The sequence below is a fragment of the Argiope bruennichi genome, chromosome 5 (genome assembly GCF_947563725.1).
Source record: "Argiope bruennichi chromosome 5, qqArgBrue1.1, whole genome shotgun sequence".
Lineage (NCBI taxonomy): Eukaryota > Metazoa > Arthropoda > Arachnida > Araneae > Araneidae > Argiope > Argiope bruennichi.
This window is the reverse complement of record NC_079155.1, coordinates 46,554,241-46,568,417: the sequence shown is the minus strand read 5'-3', so window position 1 is coordinate 46,568,417 and position 14,177 is coordinate 46,554,241. Positions and strand designations below refer to the sequence as shown.

At 28.8% G+C, this 14,177-nt stretch overlaps 1 protein-coding gene across 8 annotated transcripts in view; it reads right to left on the bottom strand.

Annotated features, from left to right (window-relative positions):
• Nucleotides 1-666: 666 nt before the first annotated feature.
• LOC129968542 (dual specificity tyrosine-phosphorylation-regulated kinase 4-like) overlaps nt 667-14,177 on the bottom strand; it is a 144,618-nt gene continuing 131,107 nt past the window's right edge. For 2 of the 8 annotated variants that reach the window (XM_056082542.1, XM_056082541.1), the window contains exons 10-14: nt 13,958-14,087; nt 10,579-10,691; nt 8,661-8,726; nt 3,344-3,385; nt 674-1,959 (exon numbers count right to left, since the gene is read on the bottom strand). In XM_056082542.1, the coding sequence (XP_055938517.1) occupies nt 1,877-1,959; nt 3,344-3,385; nt 8,661-8,726; nt 10,579-10,691; nt 13,958-14,087 (434 nt within the window). In that variant the 3' untranslated portion in view covers nt 674-1,876. Of the gene's footprint in view, nt 1,960-3,343; nt 3,386-8,660; nt 8,727-10,578; nt 10,692-13,957; nt 14,088-14,177 lie in introns of all 8 variants that reach the window. The other 6 variants (XM_056082534.1, XM_056082538.1, XM_056082539.1 and 3 more) reach the window with 6 other exon arrangements.

Below are 14,177 nucleotides of genomic sequence, written 5' to 3'. Positions count from 1 at the left end.
GAGAAATCGAACAATTTCGTTTTCTTATTTATATGCTTGTAATACATATGAACGTAATTAAGTAAGTGAAAGCTTCTAACCATAGTGCATATTTTGCAATAAATACCGAAGCGACAAAAACATTTAGTGTTTTACAGAGTATACACGAAAAAAGAGCATGAAAATATTTCTATTAAGATTATTTTCCTGAAGTAAAGACAAAATTCTCTACACAAAAAGTGCTCTCTTTTTTTATCTTTGGATGAACCAGAGCTTCACAACCTTTATCAAATCAACTTTTTCTGGCTGGATATCCAATAATAAAACTTTATCTTTTGTTTTCCATAATGCTATTGCTATGACTACAAGTTCTTTCAGAATAACTTTTTTAATTCTACGAAATGTATTCAGAAACAGAACAAGAACAAATTATAAATTTCTTTTTTGAAAAAGAATATTACCTACACAACTTTGAAAAAAATTTGGATATGACACTTTTATGAGGTTTCCAATGGAAATTCTTCAATAAATAAATAAATAAATAAAAATCAGGAATATATTTTTTTATAACACGAATTGTGGAATGAATTAATTGTTTACAAACTTCTAAAGAAATTGATATCATGCATTTTATTGAAAAGCTTTGACTAGTTTACAAACGAAAAAAAAAAAAAAAAAAAAATCGTGATTTTTATAAACATTATCAAAATTATTCTATTTAGATCATTTTACGTTGGAAAAATCAATTGTTTGATTTTCTGATTCCGATTTTTTTTGATGTTTTTCTTCTATCAAGCAGATTTTAAGAATACATATTCTTCCTTGATAGTTGGAAAATTTTCTTTTAATTCTTGTCTTTTAGAAAAATTCTAAAAAGTTCTTGGCTTTTGTCAGAAATTCTTCATTTTCAGGATTGATAGATATCCATATAAACATTGTTTGCCAGCGGAATCTAAAACCTTCCGCGCTTTTACGCATGCGTTAAGATGGGTTTAATTCATCAAAATAGGGGTGAGAGGAACGATGAAAGGAGGAAATGTTTACATTTAACAATAAAGTAAACTCGGATTACTCGCAGACTAAAAATAAAATAATAAAGTCAGAAACGACAAGATTCTCACAAACATGTGGAACAAAAAAATTGAACTAAAGAGCATCTAAGAGGGTGGGAATCAAGGTCAAAAAATGATGAAGAATTCCAAAAATGTTCCGCATCTCACCCCTTAATAAGATAGAATCGTCAAAAAGTGGTCGTCTCAGGATTCTGAAACGAACAATAACAGTAATTGTTATTTCTGAAGTATATATAGTCCATTTTCAGATCTTTGTACATGACTAACAAGCAGTTGGGAAGCTCTGGTAACTATTTAACTCTCAATTAACAAGGGGCAAACCTAGATAGTGGAAACATTTCAAAGGAACAGCATACAACAATAGTAAAAAAAATCTTCAACACAAGGACAACGATGAATATCACGAGAAAGGTATACAAAAATGCTCTTTTCGTTAATCTAACTCTTGGATGTTAGGAAATAAAGGGCAAGAGAAACGCAAAAACAAATTCTTGTTAACTTCAACCCAAGAGTCTGTCATTTTATCACCAGTAGGACAATCCAAAGCAATTCATTCATAAATTTTTCGTATTCCATGCATTCACCCAAGCAGTAATCTTCGACAAAAATATTCGATATGCCTCTTCTGAATGTACACGAGAATGAAGTGAGTTCCATTCACATATATTTTCTCTCTCTTTTTTAAATAATTCGTTGGGTATGAGGAGAGGAAAGTGAAATTTCCTCCTCTCACCCGGAAGAAGCAGAGGAAGTCTTCCTCCAAGGAAATTGACCAGCTCGACTAGTTTCCGTGTAATTTGAGATCCATATTGTAGGATGTCCTCTCAGAGGATAGAAGGAAGGAAGGTGCCCGAATCTTCCAGGGGGTCGTCGTATTCTTCGGGACAGCCGATGTCCTCGTGGAGAACTGAAAAAATAAAAAAGAAATCGGGGTTATTTGTCATTCGGGTAATAATAAAAAGCAAAAAGTTATCATCTGCTAGGAAATCTAAGCTGTATTCTTCTTTTAATTGATAAAAAAAAATATGGATATTAATGTATTTAAGAGGGTTTCTTTCCAATAAAAGGATTAGAATTAATATACTAAAAAGAAGAAGAGATAAAAAAAAAAAATCAAAGCTTTTGTAGGTTAAATAAAAATTATAAAAATACATGAGAAGCAGTCAAAAATATTCTAAATAAAATTAAGTTTTGATCACATTTATAATAAACTTTTACTTTGGTGAATGTTTACAAGCTATATTTCTCATGATATTGTAATTTCTTCATAAAACAGACACAGTAATCAAGCAATGCACCAAACCAAGCCATTTTCAGTAAAGTGAGTAAGGGGGCGTTAGAATGTTAGGCAAATTGTTACATTCTGGTGAATTTACGGTCACATGATAAGTTGCTGCTCATATATTAAATTGTACCATGAAACATTTTTTATAAATTATATAAATATTCAGTATAATTTAATTTAATTTTTTAAAATAAACTTATATTTTGTTATTAAACTTAGTATATATTTTATAGTATTTATTTAGCTTACTTAGTTAGTACTTATTTTGTATTTAAACTTAGATTATGTATTTTACTCGAACATTTACCATTCTAGTACCTTTAAAAAACCGGCCTCACTCTGATTTGATATGTGTCGGATTATCGAGTGTCCACTTAGATTTGCGGCACCTTATGCTTTCGCAATTCTTTTTGATTTGATAAAAATGTATAGTAAATTTTCTAATAAAAATATATTAAATTTTTTTTTCTATTTTTTTATTATTTCCTATTTATTAGATTTAAATACATTCCCCAATTCATGTTATAATTCTTTTGCAATATTGTAATCATTTCTCTCTCCTCAGATGGCACTTCTCATATGTAATTAAAATTAATCGATTAACAGTTGCAGTTAATTCTAAAAGCAATAAAATATTGAATTTTTATTGGAAACAACCAACAGCGTAATATGTAGTAGTTCAATGAAGAATGCGAATGAAAAATCGATTGCAAAATTTCATCTTCACTTACATAGAATTTATAAGCAAAAACTATGTCAAAACGAAACACTTTTATTGAATAATTGTTGCAAACGATTAGTGCAAGCAGATATTGAATTATTCTGTTTTACTCAGCATACATTCGATTTGCTCACAAAGCGCATGCGGTTTTATTTTTAAAAGTCAAACAATTTTCCTTTTTTTTTTTTTTTTTTTTTTTCCTTTTGTTTGCTTTAAATTAGTGTTGGGCTGGAAGAGCAGCTGAAAAAAAAATCGTCAGAAACGGAAATCAACCCAAGCACTTACCCGTTTGTTTAAATGAAAGCGTTGGGAAAGACGGGAATCGAGCTGAAGAGAGATGAAACACCAAATGATTATATTTAAAAAGAAATAATTTATTACAAATATTTATAAAAAAATTTTGTGAAATATACCTCGTTTTTATACCATTTTTTAATTAAATTTAGAACTATTACAAATCCCACATGATAGTATTTTCATTTCGAAATCGGTACAAGATACGATGGGGGGAATCAATTACAAATTTGTAGAACCTTATCGATTTAGTACAAAAAGATAATTCTTACACATTAATACTAACGACTAAAATACACATTCGTCTGTTCGCACTTTTAGAAACTGTGACGTCTTAATACATGGATAATAAAAGAGAATGTTACCATTTGCTCAATTAAAAATGACTCCATCCTACAAATGATAAAGTATTTGTAGGATTTTTGAGACTTGATAAAAAGATAGAATTTTCCCTAAATAATTAATCTTTCATAAAATTTTATACAGCAGAACTTGGTTAATTAAAAATGTCAGTAACGAATCATTTTTGATATTTAAGCTTTAATAAATAATACATAGTAAATAAATAAACACTAAATTTAAATAAAAAATGATAATAATTATACTTAATTCAAATTTTTAATAATTTTTCAAAGAGACATTTAAACGAAATAGAAGATTTTTCTATCTATTGAAATAGAAGAACAATATATAGCACTTTAAATGCAATAGAATTTTTCTAGTAAAAACTCCATATAAATAGTATAATTCATGCCTAATACACTAATCTTTTTTAAAAGGAATTAAAGAAATTTTTTTAAAAAAAATTGAAATACATTACCACATAAAATAAACTTGACATATTGAATGTGAGGTAGAAGGTATTTAACAGCCAAAAATTATTCCGAATAAAAAGATTTTATTTTAACAACTGTGATTTCAAATTAATTTTACAAAATTATTTCTTTAAGATTACATTAATAGAAACTACATGAGACCAGAGAAAAAAATTAGGAGATTCGAATCTCTAATCCGAAACACCGCAACTTAATAACTGATATATTAAGGTAGATTTACTTAACTTTTTACTATTTTTAAAAAATTTATTATTAATTATGGAAATTATAACAAGCATAGAAAAATTGTATTTCATATCGATGCAACGTGTCTGTGCTTAGTTTAATAAAGCAATGAAAATTATTGTTGTAAAATATACTTAAGAGTAAAATGATAAATTTATTAAAATTAGAGAAAAAAATTGTACAGACACAAAACTGATATCGCTGAAAAAAAAAGTATTTTTTTAAAAGTTATGTAAAAATGGGTTCTGTGCCATGATAAACTCTAATGTTACTAAAAACTGGGAATTTTAATTATTTTTTTGATTGAAAAGCTAATGAAAACTTTGAAACTGCGTGAAGAAGAGAAGAACTACGAGTCAATTTTGGTAGCTTTAGATCAAACGTTCTGCTTTGTAGAAACGTAAAAACAATACAATTTTCAATAATGCAAGTAGATATTTGCACATAATATCCCAGTCTATAGATACTACCTTGTTAAAAATTAACTACTGAATTCGAAGCAGCCAAGTTCCATATTATTAAATATTTAGTAAACACATAACAGTATTCAGAAAAATTATTCATAATATTTTCCATTTACAATTTTTTTTGTCGCTAACAAAAGTTACTTGAATTTCCGTTGAAAAATAAATGCGTTTCTTCGTATCTCTATCAACATCTTGAAAAAGGCAAAACTTAATATAGAAAGATTCCCTTTTTCTATCAGAAAAGATAAAAATTGAGAGATAAATTTTCCATCAAGAGACGAAACTTCTTTTCCATTTTCTGACTCTACGATTTTAAATGAAAGAAAACCAAGAAGAAAAAAGCGAAGTATTCAAAAGAGTATGAACGGAGATTACATCATACTTATAAAAAAAAAGAATATACTGTTACAGACAGGGAGAGAAGAAAATGACAAAATGTTTTCCTAAGCCAGCTTTGTAAACAAAATGCTTTCAAATAGAAAAAGGCTCGTTAAATGAATTTTCAAAGCTTGTAGACGACCTGCAATTGACAAGTTAAGCCCTTTTCACTTAGAATTTTTTTATTATCGAAAATGGAAATCGCTTAGAAATCTGGAATATTAAATCTCTTAAGATTGACAGTAGGAAATTGAAATTACCATGAGTTTTTTCCCTTCAGCTTTAAAGATCTGCATTTCATACAGAAAAGTAAAGACTGTTCAAGAATAGATTAGTTACAAAGGGTGTAAAAAATCTTAAACGTAACGATCGCAAAAAAACTATAAAATGCTACAATGATGCAAAGAGAAAGAGAAGATTTTTCAATTCTTATTAAAAGAATAAGTAATCTCGGACTTTTAAATCAAAATCACGATAACATTAAATCCGAGCAAAAGCATTTTTATCTACGTTCAATTAATGAAATCTAGTTTGGCTACAATCTAAATCTTATTTCAAGTGAATATGATAAAGCAGAATTTTGAAGTATTTCTTCAATTGGAACAATGTGAAAAAAAGTCCTGATAAAGCGTTAAAAGTTACAGTAAATAAATTACTGTTTCCAAAAAAAAAAAAAAAAATGATTTATATATTTTCTTCAATCTAAAATATTTTGAACAAATTTTTGATATTCACACACTTTAAAATTACTTCCAAACCAGCAAATGTAGCTGGAGTTGTTTGGTTCCAAATTCTTTTGTGTTTAAGATTTTATATGTAAAATATGCTTTTAAATAAAATATTGTAATGCAACAAAATGCAATTATCGTCTTATAGTTCTTTTTTAAATTAAACGTAAGGTTATCAATTAGTTCAAACGATTTTTAAAAATGGTCAAAAGTTAATTCTCTCCATAAGTTATTAATAAAGAATAATACGAAATTTAATTAAATATAGAAAGAGAATTGTTACTTCAAAAACTAATGAAACATTAATCAATTGTCACATATTCTTAGCTAAAATCTTCCTTACGCTCAGAGTATTTGAGGACAAAATCTGCAGGAAATCTACTCAATAGTTCAAATTTGTATAGAATGTAAAAAATAAGAGTTTTAGTTTTATATGTATAGATAAACATTATTTCATAAGAAGTAAATTTTATTAGATATATACCGCCCATTTTGTCTGATTACTTTTTGACCATGTTTTAGACAATTGTACAATTTTACAATCATAAGTATTCTTCTAATTATTCGCAAAAAACGTCCCAAAACCGAATTTTTATTTTAATGAAAAAGTTACAATTTAAAAATTTAAAACAAAGAAATTAATAGTCAGATAGTGATAAATCTTTAAATCATGTGATGTGATTCGCTTGAGGTCAAAGTCATATGACAAACGTAACAGCTCATGCCCCTGTTTTCTTTCTTTGCAAGATACACAATAAATTTTAATATTAAAATGGCCCTCAATTTTGACATGTATCACATGAGGACGAATTGATTCCATGTTTGACGAATTCTCAGTAATGAACATATTTTGTACAAAAACAGATGTTATCAGGGTAAAAGAACACATTCGTGATTCACCATTTATGCTGTTTACATATCTAGCTTGATAATATTGTTTAATTTATACATTCGTCGGTATTTATAGTTTTTTTCATTTCTTTAACCTCTTCTTTTCAAAAATGAAATTTAAAGTATTGAAAACGATCTTTTAAGCACATAGATTTTAATCAGTATTAAAATAAATACGTATCAACATTTTCAACGGCGAATTCGAATAGTTTTTTAGAATAAACAAATTGAATTCACCAGACGATTCAAGGATTCAAACGATTTTCAATAAATTATTATTTTCATATTTTGCTTTAAGCGTCTAATGATTTCGAATTTTTAAAAGCATTGAATCCGAAGGGTGGACACTGAAAATTCAGCTTATCCGGAGGCACTCCTTCTCTACAGGGTAAGAATTGACTATATTACGTACGCTATTTAGTCTCTGTGGTTGTTTTCTCTGAGCCATTTTGAAATTGAAATGGTTTATTTCTTTTGCAGATTATTTGAAATATTTTCAAAGTGACATGAAATGACGAATTTCTTTTAGTAAAGTAATGGAAATGATATTTTTCAATATATATATATAAAAAAAATACTAAGCAAACTATATGAATTTTTCCCTCCAAAATATAAAACACTTTCGAACAATTCTTTGCATAAAATTAGTACGCTATTTTTAATTTAAAAAATGAAACTGTTGCTTTATCTACTTCACCCATGCATGCACCTAAATTTCATGAATCCCACTAATATCAATAAAACATATTTAAATATTAAAATAAAACAGATATTTCACACTTTGCTTACTTCTTTTTTGAATTTCCCACAATATCGAATATCTAATTAATAATATAATTAGAATATCTAATCATGTCCTAATAACTATTTCTAAGGCGTTGGTAAGATTGGTATATGTTGTTACGAGTTTGTAATATATTATTATTATTATTATCCATTTACTCAGAGAAATGCGTCCGGTGGGCATACAGTAAAGAGAACCATTCCTTTACGAAATCTGAATTTGATTTGTTAGAAGTGAAATAAAAAGGCGAATGTAAAGCTAAATGGTCAAGTGCTTGTGTTCAACCGGAAAACTAACAATTTTTGATTCGGTTTTTGAAGTTACTAATAGATTCTAAATTTATATAGAATTTGGGACCAAGTCTATCAAAGGATTGATTGCCTACCAATCTATATATTCGCTCATATGTGAAAGCAATGAAATCATAATCGCAACACGCTATATGAATGAATTTTAGTATATGATTTTTATTAAAGAATTAAATTCTCTTACATCTTACCATATTCATCAACTGAAGAGACTGCTCACTTGTATATGAACATGATGAACATATAAAACACAATAAACACGAAAAATGAATTTTGAATTGATCTTGACATCAAAACCATAAATTTTGGTTTTGCGTCATTTCAATGAATTCTCCCCATCATTCCATTCGAAAAATGGGACGATGGGAAGGGTTTCAAAATGAATACTTGATTACCTTCAGTTTACTAGGTAAAATACAAATCGTGCCAAATAGCGAAAAAATTAGAAAGAAGAGTCGAAGGGTTGGACAGATATATTTAAATTTTTGAGAAATACTAATTTTGAGCAGACAAACTGCTATTGACTTTATTACACCAAAAGTTGTTGGTGATACATCGATGTAAATAAGAACTAATGACAGTCACACCTTTCATTCATACAGAACAAAACTTTGAGGTTTAAATAAAGAATGAGTTGGTGCAAGAAGGGACAAAAAGTGCATCAGTTCAGTTATAAAATGTATGGGCTTACAGTCGTCCGCAGGCCCTCGTCTGGTTTCCGGAGTCTTGTCCTCCACGGAATGGCCACTGGCGGATTCTGCAACACAAAGTTATGTGGCTCTAGAGAAACGCAGCTCTCAGAGCTCCCACATTGAACTTTGCATTGAATGAATATAATTTTAAAGATGGATAAGATGTTATTGTTCCTACGGATACATTTTATTTCACTACTTGTATTATTATTATTATTATTTTATTTGAAAAAGCGATTGAGTTCAGAGAGATTATATTGAAGGCAAGATGGTGTATTTTTGTCACTACAAAAACAAAAGTAAAATTTTTAAAAACAAATATTTAAAAATAATAAATATAATATTATATTTAATCCAAATTATGTAAAGCTAGCTGAAAAAGTTCAAAACTTTTCATGTTGTAGCACTACGAATTTATGTAATTTTCATAAGCTGATAAACAATCATAAAATTATCTACGTATAATTAAATATTAGAGATTTTAAAAACTTAGTTCTAAAAATGTTTCTCACATATAAAAAGAATATAATTTTTAATTAATATTCGTATATAACATTAAACTGAAATGAAACAACTGCTGCTAAATGATGTATAATTTTAATCAATAAGTTCGAATATACTCATTTGGTTTGAAATATTTTCCTTATATAAATTATGTATCGAGGCGCTTTTCCTGGAAAAGCCTTGTAAATTCGTCAAATTCCATTTCTTCCATCCCAGAAGCTTAGTTTTTAAATCTTACCATTTATTTTTCAGTTTTTATCTAATGACCTATTTTTATTTTATCTCTTATTCTATCTATTCCAAAAATCTGAATTTTAAATCATAAAAGATTCCACTTCGATTAAATCATTAACAATTGGTTTAGAATTTTTTTTTCCGAAGTTAATTTTTTTATGATATTATTCTACTCTTACACTATATTTCGATTATATTGGTCCATTTTGGCAACAAAAAAGCACAATTATGCTTACTCGGTATTGTAAAGACGTTAAACGCTAATTCTTTCAGTAAATAATTATTTATATAATATTTTTAATATACTAAAAATATAAAATAATTTTTCCTATACCATACAGATTTAGAAACACCTTATACAGATTCCTAACATCATATATTGTAGATTGCTCTGAAAATCTTTTATTGTGAATTTTAAAAAAATTCATAATTAAAAATTTAAACACACCAGTTTTTAGGATAATTTGTGTGAGGTTATAAATCTGTATGGAGCTAGAAGAAATTATTTTATAATTTCTGGTCGTTTTAAAAATTAAATATACTGATTTTTTTTATTTAAATAATTATTTTTTGCTTTTTAGTCTGGTGTTTGCGATATTTTGTAATCGATTTTAAACTAACTTCTCAATTAGCTAACGACTTAACACACTGCCATTTATTGGCAATGAAAGTTTTTAATCGATTGCAAAGTTTGTACCGAACAAACAAACAGAGCAAAGATCGAATCAATGGAAATGTATTAACAATAAAAATATGCAAACTGCAATTTTCTTTCCTGTTTTTATATATAAAAATTAACCTTAAAAACTGAATTTCGACAGAAAATTTTAATTGATAATGCGTTTTATATGAACAATTAACTTTCAGATGTTTCATCCAATTGCATCATTATCCTTAATACAGCATGCATTTTTTTAAAAGAATTTTCTTTAAATATCTTCAAGTATATTCTTTTCATTTTATTTCATCCCTGCAATTCTCGTCAGCGATTCTAACCATTTCATAACGCATTATAGAATTAAAAATTAATTTTTCTATAGTTAATATATTTCAAACATTTTATCTTTATACAAATATTTGCGAAGAAACATGGTACTATACAAATAAAAGTTTATTAAGAGAAGAAAGAAAAAGAAAGCATTTGAGTATCATGCAGAATGATGGAGAAATTCAACTCACCAGATTCTATGTCCCTGAAAGATGACTGCGATGATATTCTTTGCGAAGCACACGCTAGTAGCCATGGGTGTTGGAGAGCTTCATCCGGGCTCATTCGTAAGGAACTGTTCCAGCTGCCAAGAAAATAAAGTTTTACAATGACAGCAACTAAATAGGGCAATTCAAGCTGACAGTTCAATGAAAATTACTCGGTATACTATTGTACCCAGTTAAATAATCTTGTAAAATTTTAAATAATCGATACTTTTTAAAATTTAAGCTATAAATAATCTTTAATTTTAAAACGCATCTATCTATCTATCTACCTATATATATGTATTGTTGGCGCCAATAAGTCAGCATAACGCTCCGCCTACTAATTTTGAATTCCGCCTACCACAAGTGGTAAAATGATACAAATCTTTAGTGTGTTCCTTCCAGTGTTGAAAATACAGAAATGGTGATACAATCCAAGATTTTGTGTTTGGTTTATATGTGATTGTGTTTTTTTTAAATGAACTATCATTAAATGGGCCATATATATATATATATATGGCCCATCAATAATTTTAATGCATTTATAAATGAAGACAAGAAAAGCGTAATATATATGTGTGTGTGTGTGTGTGTGAGAGAGAGAGAGAGAGAGTGTGCATGTGTATGTGTAATGATATTTAAAATTTAATTTAAATATAAATTAATTTTCAGAATTTTATCATTTTAACTCATATCAACATCAATCTAAAATGGTCTCTTATATTCTGCGCCAATTTCCTCTTTTTTATTAAATTAATTGTATACGCGCTCTAGGAAACTGATTATTTTAGCTTTTTCTCAAGCTCCTAGTAAAGGGATAAAAATCCTTACTTATTACAAGATTCTTTTAAAAATATCTAAGATTCCCTATCCTAAATTGACACGTGCCAAAGAAATCCTATCAAAGTCTCATAATAAAATTACTGAAGGGAAAAGTTTCTGCCTCTTTTGCTCTTGTATCGCAGTGTAGACTGTCGCATCTTTTATTGCTTCTTCCTTGTATATTATATGCCTTCCGGAATAAAATAAATCGAAATTTCAAAATTTCAAAAGTATCTTCTATTTAGTCTCGCAACTGCTAAATATGCTTACATAATCTATCTATAAATCAATATCTAATATATGTAAGCCGGTTTTAATTTTTTACAACTTTATCATCAAAAAATAATAAAGCCTAAATTTGACACAGTATTATAATATTAGTCACAAAATCATATAGCAAATTTCTTAAAATTAAGCTGCCGCGTTTTGAGTTAATCGAGTTAATATGTTTGAAAGTACAGACCAAAAAGCGGGTAACTCCACGACTAATTTAATACGTGTACTACGTACGCATCTACATTTTAGATGTTAAAACTTTGTACTAAATTTCATCCATCGAGCTCTCTTAATTTGGTAGCTACCGAGCTAACTCACATTCTTAGCCGGACAGACAGATTTCCTTTGAACGGATTACGTTCGAATTTGAAAGATGTCTATAAATTTTGTGTAAAAACCACATAACAAATTTTATCCTTATAAGTTAAAGCGTTTTTGAGTTATAGTGTTCACAGACAGACAGACATAATTCCAAAAATGTGTTTTTTGGACTGAGGGAGGTCTAAAACCTGGAGATTTGTCAAAATCTCGAGTTCAATCTTTCGACGATTACTCGACTTACGAGAAAATAACATTAACATCGATACTTTCTCTTTGTATACGTCATATACGAAAAAATAACAAAACAGTAAATAAAAGCTGCAAAGCTTTTTAACATTCTAAATACACAACTAAAGAGTTTATCTGGATTGTGACAAGTAAATCAATCAGCTAACGAAAAGAGAGAGAGAGAGACGATTACACTGATTTTTAAGCGAATTTAAAAATGCAGAAGTAATCTAAGAATAATATTGTGGAATTTAAACAGCATCTGATTTAGATTTAAATATGCTCGATCACGTGTTCCTTGTGTATCAAATGAAAGCCCAAAATTTGATTATCCTGAACATTTCGCATATGTAATACCGAATTTTGAGGTAGACAACCCTTTTGTTATATATTACGATTTTCTTAATTTTTCAAACTGAATGGCCTATTTTTGTATAATATATCGCATTACATAGGGTTTTTTTTTTTTAGGGAAATTTAACAGAAATCATATAGGAATTATTTATACGAGGGGTGATCCAAAAATAAGTTTACAAGCAGCAGCATTTGGAAAGTAGAAATTGTGGATGGGAATATTGTTACCCAGAGTGGAGACAGATGGCGCTAGTTGTGCTAGACCGATCGTTCTAGCAGATACTGAGACCTGAAACAGCGACAGTAACGGCAAGACGTCTAGAGAAGTGGTCTCGCGCAGAGGTGCGAGCCGTGATATGATTTCTATGGGCCAAGAATGTGTCCCCATCGGACATTCACAGACAAATCGCTGAAGAGTATGGGGGAGAAGCAATGAGTAAACAACAGATGGCGAAATGGTGTCATTCTTTTGAAGAGGGCAGAGAGATTGCTGGAAACGTTTAGGTGAGATGTCTGGAGCCATCCCCCATACAATTCCGATTTGACTCCCAGTGATTATTTCCTTTTCCCGGCATTGAAGAAACACTTATCCGAACCAAGGTTCATATTAGAAGGTGATGTCCAAAAAGGTGCCGAGAACTGGCTCAATAGCCAGGGACCTGATTATTACCAATACGGGTTAAACAAATTGGTCCAGCGGAGTGATAAATGCCTCAACAGGTTTGGTGATTATGTAGAGAAGTGACCGACACATATGTCTCTTAATTACCATTTGTATCCTGTGTCTATTGTTGATAAAGCATTTTTCCTTTGCCTTGTAAACTTTTTTTTTTTGGATCACCCCTCATAATTAGATAAAAATCCCGTTATAGTAGATAAGATAACAGAAATTTTCCTTTTTTTTTCAAAAAACAAATGTATACGTTTTGATTAACTATATATAATTTAGGAAATTTTTTAAGACAGTTTTTATTATTTTTTCGTGAAGCTTAAAAAAATTAAAATATACTAAACGGCTATATTATGAATTAAACAATATCCTAAAGACACAAATTCATTTATAATAATTTTTCAATAAAAATAATTGTCTCTTTTTATCAATATTTTTTTTACAATGTAAAAAATATATTGGTAGTATTTTTAATGGAAGAACTATTCGCACCAGTTTAAATCTAATTCTAATATAGCTATTGCCATATATATGCCTTTTCTACAAAAGTTTATCAAAAACATTTAGAAAAGGATTTTCAAACACTTATTGTTGCTTTTTGGAATAGTTACATGAAGCTTATAAATGGAAATAAAAACGTGTGCCAGATGGCTACGCGATGCACTGTCGAGTTATGAAAGGAAATCAACTCACTCCAAACACCTTGCGATGAAGTCTATGAAGTCTTGGTCGTCGGTGTTGAGAGCGATGGAAATGGGTCTCGTGCCCGGCCGACGCTTCTTTCCTTTGCTGTTTGTGATGCAGCGAGGATTGCCTTTCGAATCTGTAGAAAAGAAATACATGCTTGGTGAGAACGAATTGAGAAACGTCGCCAAATTAATTCACAGAAAAATAAAAAGAATAAAATGGAAAT